Raw genomic sequence first — 22,333 nt, forward strand, 5'->3', positions numbered from 1 at the left:
GTAATTTTAGGTCCTAAAGCTAAGCAGCTGGATGGAGACGAGTGCCCTCTTCATGTGAAACATCCACCAACGGGAGAAGAATTTGCTTTAGGGTGTGGTGTCTGCAGGAATGCTCACACGTTTTAAGTAGAACATAAATTATCCTGAATCGTTGAATAATTCTCAAGTCATGTCTATATTTTTAGATATTTGTGTACTCATTTCGACTATAATCATGTCTATACTTAATATCTGTAGAATTTATGGTAATTGTTTTGCAGAGTGTAAATTATGTTTTTAAATAAGGGATGCTATTGGTGTGTAAAACTCAGGTTGAAGTAAGTGACTGTAAAAATTCTTATTTGTTCCTTATGTATATTTTTCTTTGCGCTGCCTTTATATTGTAGTACATAGTCCTAGTACTATTTTTTTAATTTTAAAATTCTTTTTATTTTTACATATTTTAATTTGTCTATGAGACACTGAGAAGCAAAATTAAAATTGTCAATCCGTGAATTTCGAATTTATTATGACAATTGGCAAGATTGAACTATTTTGCTTCTCACCAACTGTACCTATTACCTTCTTAATAAAGTATAAATGTACACAAAGTTATTTTTTCATTGATGAAAGAGAACCTGAATAGCCGAATTATTATAGTATAATTTTTTGAAATTTGTAAACCGCGGTCAACGTTCATTGGTGGATTTTAATTTTCATTTAGCCGTGCGCACGCGCAGTACATTGTTTATCTGCGTCGTAGTAAGCGCAGAAGCTTTGATCTCACTTCGATTCTTAGTTTAGTGATGGTTTAGTGGCAAATAGTGCGAAGAGGACATTAATTTAATGAAAATTTCGTAGGTACGGCACTGCTTCCGCCTGTTACCTGAACGTCGAGCTTTATAAATTTAATTCTTAATTGAGAAAAATTGCAATTTATGTACATACATTGGTACTTGCATTTTACATTACGCGTGACGTAAATCAGCTCGATGCTCATTGGATAAAGACTAATTATGGAATTTTATTAACAACACTAATTAAATTACTTGTGCACAATCTAAAAAAAATTCAATCTTCTACATTCTTTTACACGAACACGCTAGATAGTCAGTCGCGACTGGTTTTTTTCGACTAAACTAAAGTCTGATTAAAGTAGATCTACTGATGCACTATAACCTCCAAAAGTTAATTAACATGAGTGAAAAATACATTTGGATTAATTACCCAAGAATAACATGTTTACTTGACATAAACATTTTTTCAAAAACATTAATCAATAAATGTTATTTGAGAGCGTAAAAGCTTAAGTATGATTTTCAAAGACTACCTACGTAAAAGATTCACATTCAAAAAGTATGAGCAAGTGAAGCTTAAGCTATCACATGAAATGGCTGATTAAAATGACATTAACATCTTTTAATTACTATATAATTCGTTTTTAAATAGGTATTTAAACGTAATAAACTTATTGCCAAAAAACTAATTTAGATAGGTAAATAAAGCGTGTTTTCAAATAGTTTCAGTTTTAATTAATTGTTAACTTGCATTTTGCAGGTATAGATGGCTACAGAAATTGATGACGGTGATCTCATTCGATGCATACGACAGTTTCCTAGTATTTACGACAAAAACCATGGAGAATATAGAAATAAGCAGTCTAAAATAAATGCCTGGACCAATATTGGTCGCATGATGGGTGTATCAGGTAAAATTGATAATTGTATCTTCCATTTATGACGCTACAACAGAGCTAGTTACCTATTTAACTCTTGATAATTCTCAACGCGACAGGTTGAACATTAAAGATAGAGGGTCCAGACAAAAAATAAACTGTGTAGAGTAAAAACGGTAATTGCTATAAGAAACAAACAGGTTTTTAACAATACAAGTTTAATCATTAAATTGGACAATTTAATTTTAAGTGAATCATCAGTTTGATTTGAATGTGAACTAGTTTTTGTTTTATGAAATATTTTACGCCGAAAATATTTAGAAATTACGGGGTCGTAATTGATTGTATCGGTATCACCTTATTGGTAGTTTGACTCTCAATCATAGTACAAATATTTGTAACTATGCTCTCAATAACAATAACCTAAACTTCCTGGGTTATCTGAGACCATAGATATGAGTTAAAATTAAAACCTTTTTTATCCGAAGGTCGTCGTATTTTTCCAAAATGTACGATGCAATTGTAAAATTCTTAGTAAAGATTCGTATTATCTAGATATTATCACTTATAGATGGAAAGCTGAGCTTTAATTCCCAAAAAAATGTTCGAATCACAAATTTTTATTTGTTGTATTCTTGTCTTGTCTGTGGTTTCACGAAACAGGACCCTTTTATAGTACTCCCAGAACTCTTAACGTTTTATGATAGACAATTTCGTTATGAAGTTAACAGCTTAACAAAGAATCATGTAATGGGCGTAAATAAACAGACCTTTAAGGGTCGGTCTTTACCCTGGGAGGTCTGGATTTAGAAAGCGGCAATTTCCAAAGCATCTTGATTTTTCAAAACTAAAATTATGTTAGAAATTAGTGTTTAATCAAGCAGGGCTGAACCCCAGAAAATGAAAATTTAAATCGGAATTTTTTTAATCTTTTACAAGAGTCGTTTCACCTATCCGGGGATACACTGTAGGTACGGGTACGAGTAATAGAGCAGGTCGTTGTTTGGACTCTTATTTTTCGACTGTAATTACAGAAGAGGTTTTTTTGTCCGGATAAAATTCAATTTTTTTTTATCTGGTGGTTTGTGGAGTCAATTTACCAAAAAGAAACCAAATGAGAGTGTAAAAAATGAAATTTTATCTTGGACGAAAAAAAAATCGAGCGTAATTAGATGAGATAATTTAATGAATAATAAAAAATAATAGATGGGTAATTATGAAAAATTGAATTGGCCATTTTGCATTTTGCACTTCAATTTATTACAAGCTGTGTCAATGTTTAAGATTGTTGGTTCGTTATCATAACAACAAACAATAATCAGGTTCGAAAAAGTTTGCAATGGAAGTTTAAGCACATTTTATCCAGATGCAAAGTTAGGGCTAACTTTATCCGATGTCGATGCATCGCGGCTTATGGGATTTTTTATACATGAATTAAATTATCTGTAACATTAATTGTCTGTCATAATGTTAGGTTCCACATAACAAATTATAATAAAAAAGTTGATCACTTGGTGAATAAAAAGAATTGTTAAAAGAATAACGATTCTTACTTAACTTAACGAATATAGCTTAATTTAGAACATAACAAGGTAAGCCAAAGGTGTATTTTTCTGATTTAACGATGATTTATAATTTTTGTTCAAGATTTTTAGGGTCATATTGCCATCATGCAATTGGGCCTTTTTTCGTTTCACTCGCGTTTTAAAATGGCCCACGCGTGCCAAAAAAGGCCCAATTTACACACGAACGAGTTGAATACAACGTTTTTTTGTTCGACGAGCCCCTTAAAGGCTCCAAATCGCTTAAAATCTTTAAAATTAGCTTGACGTTTCGTTTTAACAAGTTGTGACATTTATCAAAATCCGTTCACATAGGAGAAAATTCTCAAATTCTGACAGTGTCGAACAAAAAAATAAACTCTAAAACAACCTTTACGTTAATAACCACATTTTTTACTGTTGTCATGTTTTTGTCTTTTTGACTTACATTCATTATAAATGATTGTCTCATCGTAGTTGGCGTTGAAAACTCACAAATTTTGGATGTGCCGCTAGCCTCCCAACGTTAAACAATACTAAGGACAACGTAACATTTTATCTGCCCCGCCCGCCATTACATTTTCTTAGTTACCAATCAGATAGGTTGACGATCTGATTTACACCGAAAAAAATTCTGACATTCGAATTGTCTTAATGACATTTTACTTTTTAAAACCTAAAACAATAATTGTGGACTTGACAGCAAAATTCTAACCTTAATTTTTTACGTAGCAAATCATCACATTTGGCTTTGATTCTTTCTCATTGGTCAATTTATGTGGGCGGAGCAGATAACGGCAATACTATAGTAGACACCTATCGGCGATGCTAGTCTCACTCGTGTTATGAGGCTTGCGGCACATTCAACTACGTCTTCAACGCCTACTGCGATGGGACAGTCATTTATGACCCTGTATTTGCATTCAAAAATTGTGATTTCTGGCATAATAACGAGTAGACAACATATTAAAAGGTTAATTTATCAGTTCAATTAACTCAAAATTCAAAAACTGACTGCGTGACTGATACAGAAAAGTTTAATTTTTGAATGTCAGTCATGATGACAGTAAAAGGTGGTTTACAGAGATTTTGTTGAAGTGATAACGTGCCTTCAAATAAATTTATATTTAGAGCAACCTATGGAAGTTCAATTGTTTGCAACATTTTTACAGCGTAGAAAATGACACAAGAATCGTCTGGTCTGACATTTAACGAAATAAAATTAGGTTACAAAATATTTTTAATTTTTGTAGTGCATTCATCTCAGATTATTGAAATTCACATTAATAAATAATCCAAACATAAGTCCAATCACAAATTATTTGCCAACTAATGGCTTTTCGCCAATATACGGAAGATGATGTTTCAGCTTTCGAAATCTTTGAGGCATTGCTGCAAATTTTAGTTAATCTTCGAGATAAAAATACCCCAAATTCGAATAAGATCGCAAAATTTCAAAAGCTCCAAAGTCAAGTAACTGTTAACATAAAGAGAACAAGTAAATGGGATGTTACACGGTTAGTTCATATTCTCCATTTGATTTCAGTATTTATATTGAATGAAAACTGAAACTGAACATGAAACTAAACAGACAGTCTGAAAGTACCCACCTTAAGCAAATTGACAAATAGTCGTATCAATTCATTTATTTCTTTAAACCATAAAAGAGAACATAACATTAACATTGCTGTGAACACTAATAAGAATTGTAAATTAAGTATTGCACATAACCTCACACAATAGGAGATAACAATTTTATACATAATTTAGAGTAAGTGTTGAAAATGTGCACCCTGTTCTTGTAAACACAACCTAGTCCTTCGTCTAATTGCATTAGTTACATTTTCTAAAACAATAGGATTATTATTAATCTCATTAATTTTCTGTGTTATCCTATTTCGTAGTTCTCCCAAATCATTTATGGGTGTTGTGTAAATTGAATTTTTGATGTGTGGCCACAAGAAGAAATCACAAGGAGTGAGATCGCATGATCTAGGGAGCCAGTTGTTTGGTGTATTACGGCTTATAATTCTGTTGTTGTAAAATTCGGCCAAAAAATCTATTGTAGCCTTTGTGGTATGAGCTGTAGCACCATCCTGCTGAAAGTAGCCATAAACTAACTCATCATCATGTAGCTGATTTAAAAATGGAGTCAAAATTTCATTTCTGTATCTTGCAGCATTGATATTTCCTAAAAAATATTGATTATTATTTAATTACTAAAACATTATTACAATTGTTACCTTCAAAAAAGATTGGACCAATAATTCTGCGTTGGCTAATAGCAGCCCAAACGCCTACTTTCTGGGGGTACTGGGGTGTTTCAATGAAAAAATGTGGATTTTCTGAACTCCACATTCTTGTATTTTGAGAGTTGACATATCAACTAAGATGGAAGTAGGCATCATCAGTGTAAAAGGTTTTATCAAGGTGAACATCTAAAGTATTCAGAAACTATTGACAATATTCTAATCTTTGGGGGAGGTCAGCTGGATGTAATTCTTGCACAGATGTGAGACGGTAGGGAAATAGGTGAAGATCTTTTTTCACAATTGAATGACAGGTACCAACAGACACACCAAGTTGTTGTGACAAATGTTCAATTGAAGCGCCTGGGGCTTCTTCCATTGCTTGTCTCGCCTCTTCAATCACTTCTGGAGTTCCTTTCTTTGGCCTGCCGCTTCCAGGTTTTCGTCCCACAGATCCATTTTCTTGAACGTTGTCAACGCCTACTCTAAATTTAGTTATTTTTGAAGGCACGATAGAAAAATACTGCCCGAAATTTTAATTGCGGAAATGTACATACAGGGTGACTTTGAATGTTGTGCCAGTTTAACCAGTGGTAAAAGTCTACAATAGGCAACGATTGAGCCAATAATGCCTTATACAAATGTTGATATTTTTCGAGAAAAAGGGGCTAAAAGTTTTTCAAAAAAAGTTTGGGAGCCACTGAATTTTATGAAAAAATGAGTCAAAAAAAATGGTTTAGACTTTTTTGTTGTCATTTAATTCAAAATTAAGTCACTTTGACAGGAACTTAACCTTAAGTTATTATAAGTGTTTTCACAGCCTGGGGGTGTATTCTTCAATCTCGAGTGATAAATGTCGCATGCGACATTTGTCAATTCTCGTTTCATTCGCGTTTTAAACTGGCCCAATCATGCCAAAAAAAGTCCAATTTACACACGAACTTGTTAAATAAACTATTTACTATTCGCGTGGTATTCAAGAATAGAAAACATTTTTTTTTTTTTTTTAATTTCGCCCTGGGTCGGAATCGAACCTGCGACACTCGCGTCCCTGATCCGAAACGGACTCCCTTATGCTACGAGTATATTCACGATATACATAGATATATATATAGTCTTCTCTATATCGTGGCTATATTCTACCTTAAAAAAAAGAGGCTATATTCTATCTCGTGATTCGGAAGTCACGTTAAGCCATTTGGTCCCGGTCAATTGAGTTGGTCATCATGCCCCTCATAGATTTGCAAACCAGTCCTAGACTGTGAAACAACTTTTTTTTGAATTTATTATTATTGAATAAGTCAACTAACAGACTACTGTCCAAATAAAAGTTGACTAAAACAGGAAAAATATGAACAGAGTCCAGCAACAGTCAGCTACAATTATTACTGCTGTCCCATGTCGGGACATGGTCACAAATGGCTTTCACCAACCTGGTGAAAACCTATATGGTTTTGATTATGGCGAAGCCCATGGACATTCAGAGCTATAAAACTACGGTAAAAGGTTTCCTCAAAGAGTCAAAGTATACTTCCCAATGCACGAACCTTTATAAATGTGGTGCAGAATCTTCGCGATTTCGGACGTTGCGAAATGAATAAGCGCGATCTTGGCCGCCGAGAAATCGCATTTAAGTTGCAGTTTAAATTGATTGGCAGAATAACAATGTGCATATCAAAATAACAAGAATCGAAAGTGAGATTACGGTTTCTAAAGGTTTATTTACACTTTACATGAATGTCAACTGTGAAGATATTTTTTTTATAGTGACAGCTAAAATTTTTTGGCCGCCAATCCGCCATAGTCTTGCAAATTGCAAATCACAAATCACTTCACGCATGGTCGGGAAAAAATCCACAATTTGAACATTTACTTTGAAAAAGTACTTTTCGTTTAATGTTGTTTCCGTTTTCTGTTAAATGTCAAAGTGACAGAATTTAATAAAAGTTGTCCAAACATTTTATCACTGTTTTTTAGCAGCAACATCTAAAGTCATTTCCTCGGAAACGCATACATTTAGTACATAGAGTAACCTTCAGGAAGGCGTGTGTGATTTCAAAACTAACATGCTTTTGCCGTTTTTTCTTGTAGAATCCTTGTCGGATTAAATATTAAAATTAGCAGTTAACGGCTGACGCGCGAGTTCTGGGACACCTTTATGAGAATTATAAATGAAAAAATATTGGTAAAAGTTATTAAATTTCCATCACAAAATAAAAATAACATTTAATATCTGTAATTTTTTCAAAATGAAGATCTAGTAAGAACATTTTTAAAAAAGGTATATACAGCTCAAGAAACATCACCGAAAACACCAAAACAGCAATTTGACAACATCTTCATCCAATGCAGCGACTTGTAAAAAGCCACGTTGTAAGGGATGTTTAGCGTCCACACTGAAATAATATTCGTTATTTCAGCTACCTAGCGAGAATGATTGAATCTCGTTAGAGCTAATAATAAAATTAGGAAAATTGTTAAATAAGTTCTCGTTTATTAAAAAAGATGGCATAGAAATAGGAGTAATAAAAGATTTTCTACACAATATTCTGTTAAATACGATTTTGCGGGAAGAGAATTTTTCTCTGTTAGTTAATTGAGCATTTACGATTGTTTCAAATTCGGACTGTATGAAAATCTGTCATTTTAGTTGACAGTATTGTGATTTGTCATAAATTCATAATAAATTAATAAATCTATGTTATATATGTAGGTTATGCAGGGTTATTCACGAAAGGGTATTTCTGAATTTCTTTTTGCCGCAACCCATTAATCCCATTATACACATTGCAACAATATCTTGATTTCAAATTTTGAAAATAATTATAACTGAATCCACGATGGCTCTTAGTTCTGTCTCTTTGACGTTAAAGCAAAAAATCTTTGTCAATTCGAAAAATTTGTTTTTACAACGACGAAAAGACTGACATGAATGTCCTCATTTATGAAGAGTGTGGAAAGAATTCTGTCGCCGCTGCGGATATTTAGAAGCCGTGTTGGTAGAGACTTCGAACACCTTTTACATTAACTTAATTTGTTAATTTATTTGTTGAATTTTGATTAAATACAGGTTACTATATTTCTCTCAAATCTATCCAACTTACTTTGATTTCTAATTTAAAAGAAATAACACATTTGATTTAGTAGTGCCTGCCATTGGTATTGTTGGTTGCGGCAAAATATAAATTCAGAAGTAGGTACCCCTCTCGTGAATAACCCTGTACTTATAATTGATTGAACCGAACACTGCTGCCAGTTTGCTCTACGCCAGTTTGCTACATTTTTTAAATAATTGAACACATTAGCAACAATAATTTAAAACAGTTCTCGTTTAATAACATTCCCAATAATCTATACAGGATTATTCACGTAAGATGACGAGCCTGACCAGATAAAAATGCAACCCAAAATACGACATAAAACATACCAGGACATTTTTTTAACTCTGAACATAGTCCATACTTATTCCCTATGTTCAATTTTAAAAAACACAGATCAATGCATTGTGAGTTGCTATGCAACCAACTATACCGAACACCAGAGATTTTGAAATAATGTTAAAAATTGTTCCGATTGATGGAATTGGTCTATCATGTGTTGCATTGGAAATGTCACGCACATTTTTAATGCTCTGATTGGCATAGAATAACTGCATTATGTGTATTTCTTCTTCAAACGACTTTACCATTTTGTTAATATGTCAAGTACTTATTTTCGTTACCTTGGTTACGTGATTACATACATGCATTGACCTGTGTTTTTTAAAACTGAACATAGGGAATAAGTATGGGCTTGTTCAATGTTAAAAAAATTTCCCGGTAGATAGCTTTTAACGTCAGCTTAATGAATGTCAAGTTTTGACAGAAAAATACCTCTCTCAACGCAGTTTGATTTAGGCCCGGTTTATTCAACTTCAAGTAGGTAACTTTATTTGAACGGTAATTATAATTACTATGGATCTACCAATAGCAGATTTTAAATCATAGCAACTACTGGCCAGATAAATTTACTTGAAGGTAAATAAACCGGGCCTTAATAACAATAATAAGCAATTAAAAACACAAAAGTAATGGGTAAGTAGGATCATGTTGGTCTGTCATCGTTCTGAAACATTTTCAAATAGGTACTAATTATGAACGAAAAATGCAATGACAGATATACCTTTCAAACTAATAGAATACCTTCTTGGATTCTTGATCTCATTTTTAAATACCTACCAAAACACAATGGGCCGTATCACGACACCGTTATTAAAGTTGCCTTAACTAGAGTCGTGATTAAAGTAAACATAAAACGATACAGATTTATGCAATTATAACCTTCCAGAAAGAGATGAATTCGTCACCAAGGTAATTGGAGTCATGATTAAATTTAATAAGGGTGTCATGATATGGCCCTATGTATTCTTTGTAAAATGTAGTTTGGGTTGCATTTTTACCTGGTTAGGCTCGTCATCTTACGTGAATAACCGTGTATATCTCAGCCAAAACAAGTTAACAAATTATTCTCCTAAATATTAAATTTATGAATGTGAATCATCAAAATCTGATTCTAATTCTGAATCAGAGCCTCCCAACTCCCAACGAAATAATTAACGGAAGAATATGTATTAGCAACTGAAAAATTCGCCCTCCTTCAAATTCCAATTTTTCTCTTGCATCTGTTAATAGTGTATGTATTGATTTTGTGAATTATATTACCAAAAGAGAGATTGTAGGTCTTTCCGAAACACATGATTTAGAAATTATCTCTTCTCAGTTTTAGGTTTGTTACTGCAAAAGGAAGATTCTAGGTGCTCAAGATCTTGTTTGAGGATATCAATTATTGAATTTCTGTTGACCTACAATAACACACAATAAGATATACTACATCGTTATTAAATATTATAAAAGAAATTACCCCAAAAATATGTGACAGTCTTTTGAAAATGTCATCATTAGTAAAGTCCGGTCTGCCTTTCTTGTATTCACTAAAACATTTCTTGATACACCCTTTCTCGTAGGCAGAAATTACTTTCGGCATTTTGAATTACTAACAAGTTGATCGATAAAATGCAAAGGGTAAATTACTAATTAAATTAATGACGGAATTCACAAGAGGAATATTTAAACGAAACGTCATATGACAGGACCTGACGCCAATCTAACAAAAAATTATCTTGGCCTGCTGCGTATTTAAAAATGGTTTAAAACAATCAATTCATAGAAAATTTGAGGGTTGTCAAATATTTACAACAATATTTAACACGTTCGCTACCGCGCGGCTCATATATGAGTCGGGTGGTTTTTCATTATAGACCGCTGGCTCATATATGAGCCGACAATGCCATTGTACATCATGTAAAATTTCTCTGTATACCTAGTCGGTTGCTAGAGACTTAATACTGCGGAGAGGTCTAAGCGAATGTTTGACTCACATGTGTGTCGCGCGGTCTCGGCTTTTCTTTAGCGGTTATGTTGTTTTCACAGTTCATCCCTTCGTTAAGAAATCCTCGTTGAATTGATTGTAAATTTGAAATTAATTATAATTGTGTCATGTCTTCAAAAATAGAACGCCTAACAGAAGCTGAATTGCAAGAAGAAGCAAATAATTTTTTTGAAGATTTTAATTCCGACTATGAAAGTAATGACAATCCCCATGAAGAACCATATCAAGATTCTGGCAGTGACTGGAATCCTTCTTCGACTGAAAAGCAAATGTTGCAAATGTTTACCAACTTTATTTTGTATTGGAATAGATTTAGTTACTTTATTTTAATTTTCTTAGAATTCAGATTCATTCATGTCTCATATATGGGACACATGGTATATTGGTCAAAATTATTACTATAGACCATTGTCTCACATTTGAGCCATAGCACTATAAACTAAAATTTACAATTTTTTGACAAAATAATCTTCAAGTAAGTTTCAAAATATTGTTAACTTGCTAGTTTTCCAAAAAAAGCGAAGTGGTCTGTCACAAAAGTTTTTTTTTTAAATGGCGGTAGCGAACGTGTTAAATTAGCAGCATTGTCAATTGAACTTGACAGTCATGACTTACTCTATTAATTTTTTCTGTAGTCTAATGAAACCATTTAAAAAAAAAAACATTTTTTAAAGTATGTATGTATGTGTGGCAACACTGGCAACTATCGCGCGTTCAAATGAAATCCTGTGTAAATTAATTGGACCATGTTGACAGCTAACCTAAAATTTAGAAATTTAGAATAACTAACGATTTCTATTCTCGAAGTAAATATCTAAGAACACCCTTGCTAAAAACAAGCATGCACAATTATGTGCCGATTAAACATAAACAAATGTCATTCGTGTTCAAACATTACGCTGTTCTAAACGGGTTACTTTTTCCAACGCCTACTCAGCCCAGGATTTCATTTGAACGCATGATAAATTCAGTAATTTCAAAACTAAATTAAACTAATGACATTTATCGAAAATGCTGAAACAGGTCAATTTTTATTTCTCATAAAACCCTGTATTAGTTTCAAAGGTTGTATAGGTATCTGCCATTGCATTTTTCGTTCATATTTGGTACAGGGTTATTTTATTATAAATGATTTTAGTCGAAGCAGGCCGTGAAATTTTTGCCGCTTTCATGTGAACTGTCATTTTTTAGGTGAAAAGTGCGGTGGTGAGGATTTTATTTATTTATTTTGTTTTGCAACCAATTCTAAAAATATTGAGTTGTTTTGCACCCAATTTAATTCCTGTGTGTGAACGGTGTGTGCATATTCACTTATTCGCATCATTTTGATGTTTTTTATATGGAGCGGCAACCATAAATTTTACGTTCAGTTTTTACGCCTACTTGGACTAGAGTGGTATATAAGAGAAAGCAGGCTCGATTCTGGTTCCTAGGGGAGTTTTTGAGAGTTTTGCATTGGCAGCCTGGTTGCCACAGACTCTGTGAAGTAAATGCACGCAAATCTAAATAGTTAACGTATTTATACTTAATTTATTTTTCACTCTAGAAACATTTTGATAATTAACAATTTCATTTAAACACAAACAGTGCCAATTTTGACAATAAAAGTGCAGCCAATTATCAATCGAAAAACGTCCCACGGAATGGAACCAACTCTATTTAATATACTGACTTTAACTTGGACTACAATCATTTATAATAACCCTGTATTTGAAAATGTTTTCGAACAATGACAGAACCGACATGATCCTATTTACCCATTACTTTGTTATTATTGTTATTAAATCATACTTTGTTGAGAAGGAGAGGTATTTTTCTGTCAGAACTTGACATTCTTTAGACTGACTTTAAAAGCTGTCTATGTTTTATGTGCATTATGATAATGTAATGGGGATCGAGATAAAGCATGAATTGTATTTTGGGTTGCATTTTTACCTGGTCAGGCTCGTGATCTTACGTGAATAACCCTGTATTATTCAGGGTGATTCGGGAGGAATGGCCGAAACTCCATGAGTGTATTCATACGTGAAAATAATGTAAAATAAACTCATATGTTCTTATCCGATTTTCATTTATTTTCAAGTTATAGTGTAATTAAAAATTTTATCTAGAGTTCTACTTGTATCCAAATTTTCTCTTGTTGAAAACATTTTGTAATCAGAGTATGCCATGTTTGAGGCTAAAAAGCATTTGGCTGGTTGAAAAATGAAGTGTACTATCGCGGCCAAAATACTTTGGTCGTCAATGTGACATAAATGACATTCAATTGTAAAGCAAACTTTAGGATGTTTAACCTTATTTTTTACTACTGTCAAAATTATTTTAATCTATCAGTGTCATACGGGTGGGGTAAATCCCAGCTGCGGAGGCAGGATTCAAAAGCAAAAGATCAACATGGTCGCGGTTTAGCAAACCTTCAGAATCAAGTAAGACGATTCTATATTTATCAAAAAATGAAGGTGCCATATTTTTGACAAGAATAATTTGAAATTGTCATGTATATTAACATTAATACTTGATTTACATTTGAAGTGTCAAAAAGTGACGACCAAAGTATTTTGGCCGCGATAGTACAAAGTACAAGTGAACACTTGGGAAAGCACTAATTCGACGTATACTGCAGCCAAGAAAAGCATCAAGCAATTAGTAGAGCAACAAGCGCCCTTCGTAGGCGAAGCAGAAAGTGTTTAGAGGTCAACGGCGGTATTTTTTAACATTTAATAAAAGAACGTGCTTATTAAGACAATGTTAATGTTTGCAATTTTGTTTATTTCTTATTACGCTGTAACTTGAAAACAAATAAAAATTGGATAAGAACATATTTACTCTCGTGTCAAAAATAAATTACTCCCTAGAATCCGAACATTTAGGGAAATAACGTTTTTCATGTTGTGTGTAACTAGAATTTTCAAAAGTTATTTTGAATGCCTAAGGTTGGTTACTTTGAATTGAGAGATTAAATCCAAATAAATATGCCGCCAGTAACCAAAATTGATTGTGAAACGAAAAATCATCTATCACTTAGCGAGAAATGAGTCATTTGCAACTGTTACAATTAATTTGCTGTCTTACATTTTTGGGATATCTTTTATTTGTCACCAGAAACCACATAGCCTCCAACCTAACCAAATTTATGGCAACCTAGTAACGAATATCCCTAAATCCTAGGGAGTAATTTATTTTTGACACGAGAGTATGTGAATACACTCATGGAGTTTCCGCTATTCTTCCCGACTCACCCTGTATAATTATATTTATATATTTTTAAAATGGGTATGGCGTCACAGCTCTAAAGGATATGAGGTGACAAATAAATGCAGTAATTTAAAACCCGCGCACTTTAAAATAAAAGTTGATCTGTTTTAGTGTCTTACAAACTGTTTTTCCGAATGACGGTGCTTCATTGACAAAATTATTTGATAGCAACTTTTTTGCTGAGAATAGATTGTCAAAATCAACCCAAAAAAAGTGGAAACGGAAAATATTTCTACGACTCTCCAAAATGTCTACAAATGTCCACAAAAAAAAACTACCGAGAAACGGTAAAATTTGCTCTTTAAAATTGTAGTTTTGTTAAGAAATTTTCCAAATAGTTTCATCTTGTGATCAAAAACGGCCCCTTGTAATTGTTTTTTGTGTTTAAAAAATGGCATAGCAAAATCGAGGGTATAGCCTGGATACTCTTTCATTTACCGGCAAAAATTGGCTGTTTTCTCCTATACATTTTCGGTACTGATAGAAAGCCTTAACGTTGTTTACTGCTAGAAACTAAACTGTTATTCTCATTGTCTGCGAAGAAGCCTTTTTATCATAACGAAACATTGAACCTTTGACTCAGATCCACTAGGACTCCTGGCAGATATTTGTGCATATTGGCGTATTTGTGCGTGTACCATGACATGCTAATACCTAATTATAGAGAACCAAACGAGAAAGAATTTTTTTGTACACCTTCATGAAGGATTTTGAGTAGAGTTACGGATCTGATGCCTAACGCAGCGTCTATCACTTCGTAGGTGCAATGATTACACAAGCCTGCACTGATTTCGATGTTTGCATAAAATTGACAGTTTTTGAACAATTTCGACCCCCTGATTACGAAAATGATTTTGGTCTTGCGTTATCACGTCTAGTTTTTTCACAAATCGTTTTTTCTTAAAATTGAAATGTTCACCTAGAATGAATGAATTATTTCAAAATTTCGATATTGTAATATCGGACAACAATATGGATATTCGAAATTTCTTTGTTTTATTTGCGAGTGGGACTGCCGGGCACCAGACAAGCATTGGACTCAAAAGAAGTGGCCTTTAAGAACTAAACTTGTACCGGGAAGCAATAATAAAAAATAATTTAGTTGTATCCTAAAAAAGTAGTATTAGGTACCACCAATGCATATCAAACTTTGTTTGATGAAGCAATTTGTAAAGCCTCTTGATAAAAATGGACAATGTTTCAAGTATTAATGTACAAAGTTACCAGATCTCTCCAATGCCAAATGAAAAGAGGTTAGGACCTCAAATAAGATCTTTGTACAAAGGTAATGATTTTCAAAATTCTATTAATGTTGTTGAAAGGAATGCCTGGACGGCATTTAAGAACGTCATAGAAAAATTGCTTGGAAATCACAAAGATGAAGACTACGAAAATATTGTAAGAATCATGTTTAAAAATTTTCACATCTTGGGATGTAATATGAGTTTGAAAGTGAATTTCCTCTTTTCGCACTTAATCTTTTTCCTAAAAATCTTGGTGCTGTCAGCGAGGAACAAGGGGAACGTCTTGACCAGGATATAAAATAAATGGAGCGGTAATATCAAGGAAGATGGAGCGTATCAATGATGGTAGACTTTTGCTGGATGTTACAGCGCGATGTACCCAAAAAAAAAATATACAGCAGGCAATCAATTAAGAGAAGTTTCCTCACAAAGCGTTAAAGATGCCATTCTCATAAGGAATAAAAAATTTAGTTAGATTATTAACCAAGAATTATTATAAACATTTTCCTAAATAAATTGCTTAATTTTTTTTTTGTTAATTGTGAAAAAACCTGACGTGATACAAAAAAATGAATTGTATTTTTGTAATCAGGGCTCCAATGTTATACAAAATCAGTTATCAAAATCAAAACATCGATTAAAAAGTTTTGTTTTGCAGGCCTGTGTTATTATCTGTTATCTTTTTCCTTATGGCAGACACATTTTCGAGAAATACTGCTGTGGAAGGCCTGTCCATGTGTTTTTCGTTATATAGGAAACTTTGACCCTGCGGAATTCTGCAAACCATCTAAATACAGTAACTGGGGACTGCTTTATTTCCAAAAGCGAACTGCCAACGTTCCAAGGAATGTTTTTGCATTAATCTAACTTTGAAATCGTAGTAAATCACCGCCATAATGCTCTCGCGTCAACTCCATGTTGCTATAACTTCTGGCCTTTGCTGCACTCGTTACAGTGCAAGAACTGCTATCAGTTGACACTTGGGTAGTTATAAGACTTTAAAGTGTCGTGCATGCGTAATATTTATTTCTGGAAACAAGCTGTTTTCTCATATGCATAATGTATATCACAAAATATGATTTGCCCTTTTTACTAGTTTAAGCAGATTCAGAAGCTTCAGATAGACTAAAATATTTAGTTTGAAAATTTGTTATTAAAATTCTCAGAAGTTAAATTGGACTACGAGCTCTACGTATTCTGAAACAATGTTCTGTATAGTGTAAAGACATCTTGTTGTATTTAGAGGATCTGTGCGAACAGAGATGGGTGGTTCTCCGCAACAGGTTCGCCACAGAACTGCGTAACAGAAAGAAGAATCCAAATGCAGGCAATTCCTGGCGATTCTCCGAAGCGATGGCGTTTTTGGAAGAGTACATATCTCCACGAAGGTTTGCAAAAACCCCCAATTATGCATAATAGTGTCCACGTGTTGTTTTTTACAGAACTAGAAGTAGTTTAGTAGCTGACAAACGAACATTCACTCAAGAAATCAAATCTGAAACCAAAGTCCCCCAAAATATTACCTCAACCATCAACGGTTTGCCTCCCGAAGCATTAGTTACTGTGGAACTAAGGTCCACCAGTCCCAACAATACTACTACCAGATTACGACCGATCGCACCTCGTCCTGCCATGTCTACGGTTGCCAGGCTAGTTAGTATTCCAAATGCCAATGATTCTTCCGTAACTAGTGCCATTCAGAACTGCCCAAATCGACACTCCGAATGCAAGGAGAAACACGAACCTGAAGACGAAGACATATTGTTTGGGAAGTCTATCGGACATTCTCTTAAAAATATCAAGAACAAGAAACTTAAGCTTCAGATTAAAAGCGAAATCTTGTCGATACTTGCCCAACATGCCGAATAAATACATTTTTGTAAGACTATAATATGAAACAGTAAACTTCCAAATTTTGTGCAATTAAGATAAGTACCTACCTACTTTTGTTGTGATTGAATACAAATATGTAATAAATAAAGAGTTTATCTATATAGTTTTTTTTTTTTTTATTTATCTATATAGTTTGTACTTCTGTTGATCATCCTGCTAATCGAAAAGAAAGAACACATTGTGTTATCTTTTGAGCTTTCAAAAATTGGCTAATCTATATATATATAAAACTGAATGTCTGTTTGTTTGTATATTGTGCAAATCTACAGTTTTACTTCGATCTTGATGAAATTTTGTACACTTGATGTTCAAAACAAGAAGAAAATTACTGTCTACTTTAATTTTACAAAAATCAACCCCTACTACCATTTTCAACCCTGTTAAGAAAAAAAGACAGTTTTTTCGAGTTGGAAATACCCTCACCTCCGCCGCTTCACCCCTATTTCATCGTGTGAGTATATCGTTACCTTCACCGTTTGACACCCATAAAAAGCAACCCCTATTATCATTTTTAAGCCTGTTAAGCACAAAAAAAGTTTTTTCGAATTGGAAATCGCGTTTGCATGATATTTTCAGGTGTCATAATAATAATAATAATAATATATTTGCGTGTTAAAAATCATACAATTTTACACACTGTCTACAAATACCGAAAAAAAAAGCAACAATAAAATAAAGAGATATAAGTAAAATTTAAACAAAAAATCTATAAGGACTTTGTGAATGAATAAAACTCTTCGAAGGAATAGAATGCATTTTCAGTTAGCAATTGCTTTAAATGTAGTTTGAAGGGTTTAAAGTCCATATTTTTAAGATGCAAAGGAAGAGCATTATAAAATTTGACGCAATAATAGCGAGTGCTATTTTGTGTTTTGTGCAGTCTCGAATGAATGCTTAATAATAAGTTGTGGTGCCTGGTTAAGTGCGAATGGTTTAACGAGCAGTAGTTGTTTTTATTCTTGTACATAAGGGTACGCATTGTAGAATATATATACAGGGAACCGTTAATATCTTCAATGTTTTAAATATGTCTCTACAGTCATCTCTGTAACCAAGTCCACCCAGAACACGAATACATCTCCTCTGCTGGTTAAAAACTTTACGTAAGCGTGTAGAATGACCCCATACGAGAATAGCATAAGTTATATTACTGTGAACTAGGGCATGGTAGGCAGTAACAAGTGTTTTATCGTTTACTTCACTACGAAGTTGCCTTAATACAAACAGCTTTTTGGAAATCGTCTTCACCAAATGGTCTGCATGAGCTTCCCATGTCATTTTAGTGTCCAAATGGATTCCAAGAAGTTTAATAGTTTTACTATTTTCACCAATTTCCCGAAGCGAAAATATTATTGATTGTGTCTTATCTTTATTAACAACCAGTTTGTTTGCAGTAAACCATGTGAAAATTTGTACCTGTGTGTGCTCGATTTCTATGTTAAGAGACATGAGACTACGACTGGAAATACATGTGGTTGTGTCGTCGGCAAATAGCGTAAATTTGTTCTTCGGTAGTGCCAATGGCAGGTCATTAATGTAGATGAGAAAAAGCAGTGGGCCTAAGACAGAACCCTGGGGAACGCCGCAATTAATGGATAAGTTATCCGACACCATTCCGTTCACTGCAACAAACTGTTGTCGGTTTTGGAGGTAGGACTGTAACAGATCAGTGCTGCTTTGATTGAAGCCATAGTATCCGAGCTTCGTTAGTAATATGTGATGAGTTACGCAGTCAAAAGCTTTAGATAAATCGAAACAGGTTGCATTGATATGTTCTTTGTTTTCGAGTGCTGAGAATACAAATTCGCTTAGGTCATTTACAGCTAGAGTTGTTGACAAATTGTTTCTGAACCCATATTGGCTTTTGGAAAACAGGTTGTTATTGTCGAAAAATTTAGTGATTTGTTTCTTTAGTAAGTATTCAAAGACTTTTGAAAAAGTCGGTACAATGGAAATGGGTCTATAATTATTCATGTTGTCTTTATCCCCCTTTTTGAATAGGGGTATAACTTTGGAGATTTTCAACACGTTGGGAAAAACATTTTTTCTACTAGAGTTTGGAAAACTTCAACATTGTAATACTAATTTGAGTTAGGAAAAGTGAAAAATTTCCTACTATGGGCGGAAATAATATTTCAACAATTTTGGTCGTCTCCTGGGATACGTAACGTAAAAACTGGTATTTAATTGAGACAAAAGCTTAAACGCCTTCACAATTTTTCATTAATAAATTGTTTCTCTATGGTAACGAAAGCGGAACAATTTTGATTTCGCTTTTTAATTTAGAAATAATTAATAGTATATTAAAAATATCCAAATTTTATGTATTTTCCAAACTCCAGTAGAAAAAATCATGTGTGCAATTCGTAGGAAAAGTGTTTTTTCCGTACTCGACGCGTTTTTAATCTCGACTTCGTCTCGATTAAAAATCCCGCATCTCGTAAGGAAAAAAATCACTTTTCCTAACTTATTGCACAAATATCTATTCCGCGATACATTTGTTAAAAAATTTTGTTAAAGGGATATAGATGACATTTACTAGGGTTTTAATTATCTTTGAGTTAATATGATAAACATCTTTTGCGTTAGAGCTACTGAGAGCTGATATTGCATCGCGTGTGTCATTATAAGAGATTTCTTTGAAATTAAAATCATCCTGAGGTCTTGCGATATTACTTAGATAGTTTTGAAAGTTGGTTTCAGGTTGTTGCACGGGAATTGTTTTAATAAGTTTTTCGGCAATACCTGTGAAATATAAATTGAAATCTGAAGCACAAATGTTATCACTGTTATCAGGATTTGGGTTAAATTTTATTTTTTTATTTTTGTTTATAATTTCCCACATTGCTTTTGGCTTGTTCGCTGCTTTGTGTATGAACTGCTCGTTAAATGTTTTTTTGGCTTTAGTTAATTCTTTCCTATACAAATTTCTGAAATTTTGGTATGTTGTATTGTCAACGGTTTTGTTATTACGTAATGTATTTAGGAGCTGGAGAGTATCTCTCATTTTCCTCAGTTTCTCATTGAACCAATTATTTTTTTAAATATTTGTGCCATGTTTGGGCTGTATTTTAATTAAGGGAAAGCATACATTTACATTGTGGGCAATCGTGCCCAGGAATGTTTCAAATAGATGTTCAGAATCTAGTTCGCAATTGTTGTCAATGAATGACCAATCTGTATTTTCTATAATATTGTAAAGTGTGAATAAACCATGCTCAGTAATTGGGCGATGGAAAATTTCTTTTTCTATTGTAGCGTTCTGCGTTGTTGGTTGGAAGAAACTCATGCAAACAGCTGAATGGTCAGATAGTGCAGGGTTGAAAACTTCGATAGAGAATTTGTCTTCTCTAATATTCGTGAAGATGTTATCTAAACAGGAAAGTTGTCTGGTAGGTAAGAAAACAGCTTGTTGAAGACCAAATGAAATAAAGGTGTTTACAAGAGTTACTGAAGTATTAAATTTGCAATTGAAATCACCCGTTATTATTATATAACTTTTGCCAACGATGCTCTGAAGGAGAAATTCTAGTTTTTCAATAAAGAGATCGAAATTGCCAGCAGGGGGTTTGTAAATCGTATAAAGTCGACATCCGTTGAATGCGATTCCTGCTATTTCACAATGCAACTCTTCACAATATTGTACCGTATTTAGTGACAGCCAGAGCTTTAGAGAATTATGAATTAGTATTGCCACACCGCCATGTTTGTACTTGGATCTACAGAAACTTGAAGCTACAGTGTAGTTGTCAATACTTAATACATCTATGTCATTTGGTGAAAGCCAGTGTTCATTAAGACAAAGAATTTCTATAGGATATGCTGATTGCAAGAATGATTCGAGTTCCAATATTTTGGAACCAACCGACTGTATGTTTATATGTAATATGTTAATGATTGAAGTTATGTTTTGGCTTGGAACATTAAAAACTTTAGTTTCATCGGTAGAACTTACATGTTGTTTTGGATATGGCGTTTCTTCTCTAAAAAAGAGCGCACATTGAATTCACGAAGACATACTGAATCTGGCCAAATATCAGGGTTGAAAACATCGTTGAATATTTTGGGGGGAACACCGATACTGAAGGCTGAATTATGGCCCTTTGTTGTAAGCTTCTTAATAATAATCTCGTCGTGACAGTCGATGTTTTGGAGATAATCTTTCACGTCATTCTCGGAAACTTCATTGCCTATGATTCGTCCGACGTATAACCATTTGCGGCGCAGTGCCCCTAGAATTGTTGAAGATTTTGGAGCGGCTTTTCCGGTACCATAGAGAACTGTGGGTTTTTCGTTCTTGGTGTCTTGATTATTTCTGTTCACGGCGTTTCGACGGCGCGACTTTACAGTCTCCCATTTGGGGTCATCGTGGTTGATATGTTTGACATCATGAGTTGGAGAGATTGCATCGGGTGATTTGTCGCGTTCCAGTAAGGTATGGGTGTTGTCTTCATCCGCATCTTCATTACGCAACACAGGGCGCGTGTATTTGTGGTTTCGGGCGTTTTCAGGTTTACCAGAAACTTCTCGGGTTAATGTATCGGGTTTATCTTGTTTGAAAAAGGAGGAGAAACTGGGAATTGTGTTTTTTTTTTGTTGTTTTAACCAAAGAAGTTATCGTGGCGTCCTCCGCTGATCTTGTACTAGACAAAGTCGTTTTTACTAGAGACAATTCACTCTTCAATGACGCTATGGTTGCATTTTGAGTTTCAATCATAAGACTTTGCTTGATTAGCTGATCTTGGCAATTAAGAAGCGCTGATTTAATCGACATAAGGAGGGAACTTACGTTTGTCCCTACGATCCGGCAGTGATCGCAGAACCAAAGTAACCCGGAGCCCTCCTGCAGAATTTTTTGTTCGGACTTCTTGAGTCCGGAACACTTCGGGTGTACACTAATGTCACAGACACCACTGCACTGAATTGAATCTTCATTGTCGTGTAATATTTGATTACACACGGAGCACGAGAGATCCGCCGCACTCTGCGACTGCATCGTGCGGTTTTTTCATAGTTACATTTGGTTGTTTATAAAAGTAGCAATTTCGCAAAATGTGTTTGAATGATTGT

The 22,333-nt window shown here is 33.9% G+C and overlaps 2 protein-coding genes and 2 long non-coding RNA genes across 7 annotated transcripts in view; 2 read left to right on the plus strand and 2 right to left on the minus strand.

Annotated features, from left to right (window-relative positions):
- The window catches only part of hiw (highwire), a 70,700-nt gene extending 70,110 nt beyond the window's left edge, over positions 1–590 (plus strand). For all 3 annotated transcript variants that reach the window (XM_069053108.1, XM_069053117.1, XM_069053126.1), the window contains one exon: positions 11–590. In XM_069053108.1, coding sequence (XP_068909209.1) covers positions 11–126 — 116 coding nt within the window. In that variant the 3' untranslated portion in view covers positions 127–590. The remainder of the gene's footprint in view (positions 1–10) is intronic.
- Positions 591–691: 101 nt separating this feature from the next.
- LOC138130363 (uncharacterized) lies at positions 692–17,364 on the plus strand. 2 transcript variants are annotated; one of them, XM_069046817.1, is made up of 5 exons: positions 734–840; positions 1,429–1,474; positions 1,537–1,687; positions 16,614–16,758; positions 16,813–17,364. In XM_069046817.1, exons 3-5 carry the CDS (start codon positions 1,543–1,545, stop codon positions 17,237–17,239), a joined length of 717 nt encoding a protein of 238 aa, XP_068902918.1. In that variant the 5' UTR covers positions 734–840; positions 1,429–1,474; positions 1,537–1,542; the 3' UTR covers positions 17,240–17,364. The 2 variants fall into 2 exon arrangements, with proteins under 2 accessions (XP_068902912.1, XP_068902918.1); XM_069046811.1 differs by lacking the exon at positions 1,429–1,474 and having other exon boundaries at positions 692–840.
- On the minus strand, positions 4,827–5,854 carry LOC138130384 (uncharacterized). The gene is made up of 2 exons (XR_011159588.1): positions 5,439–5,854; positions 4,827–5,386 (listed from the first exon to the last, which is right to left on the minus strand). It is a non-coding gene; the product is annotated as an uncharacterized lncRNA (long non-coding RNA).
- LOC138130379 (uncharacterized) lies at positions 7,654–10,672 on the minus strand. Its single transcript, XR_011159587.1, has 3 exons — positions 10,344–10,672; positions 10,145–10,284; positions 7,654–7,840 (listed from the first exon to the last, which is right to left on the minus strand). It is a non-coding gene; the product is annotated as an uncharacterized lncRNA (long non-coding RNA).
- Positions 17,365–22,333: the final 4,969 nt, after the last annotated feature.

This window comes from Tenebrio molitor, chromosome 1 (genome assembly GCF_963966145.1).
Source record: "Tenebrio molitor chromosome 1, icTenMoli1.1, whole genome shotgun sequence".
In the NCBI taxonomy this organism is placed as follows: domain Eukaryota; kingdom Metazoa; phylum Arthropoda; class Insecta; order Coleoptera; family Tenebrionidae; genus Tenebrio; species Tenebrio molitor.

Excerpts from the sequence above, each read along its gene's own strand:
- LOC138130363 (XM_069046811.1), top strand. The coding sequence starts at position 1,543 with ATGGCTACAGAAATTGATGACGGTGATCTCATTCGATGCATACGACAG. Across the intron at positions 1,688-16,613 it reads TCGCATGATGGGTGTATCAG|AGGATCTGTGCGAACAGAGA; the intron begins GTAAAATTGATA and ends TGTTGTATTTAG. Across the intron at positions 16,759-16,812 it reads GAGTACATATCTCCACGAAG|AACTAGAAGTAGTTTAGTAG; the intron begins GTTTGCAAAAAC and ends TGTTTTTTACAG.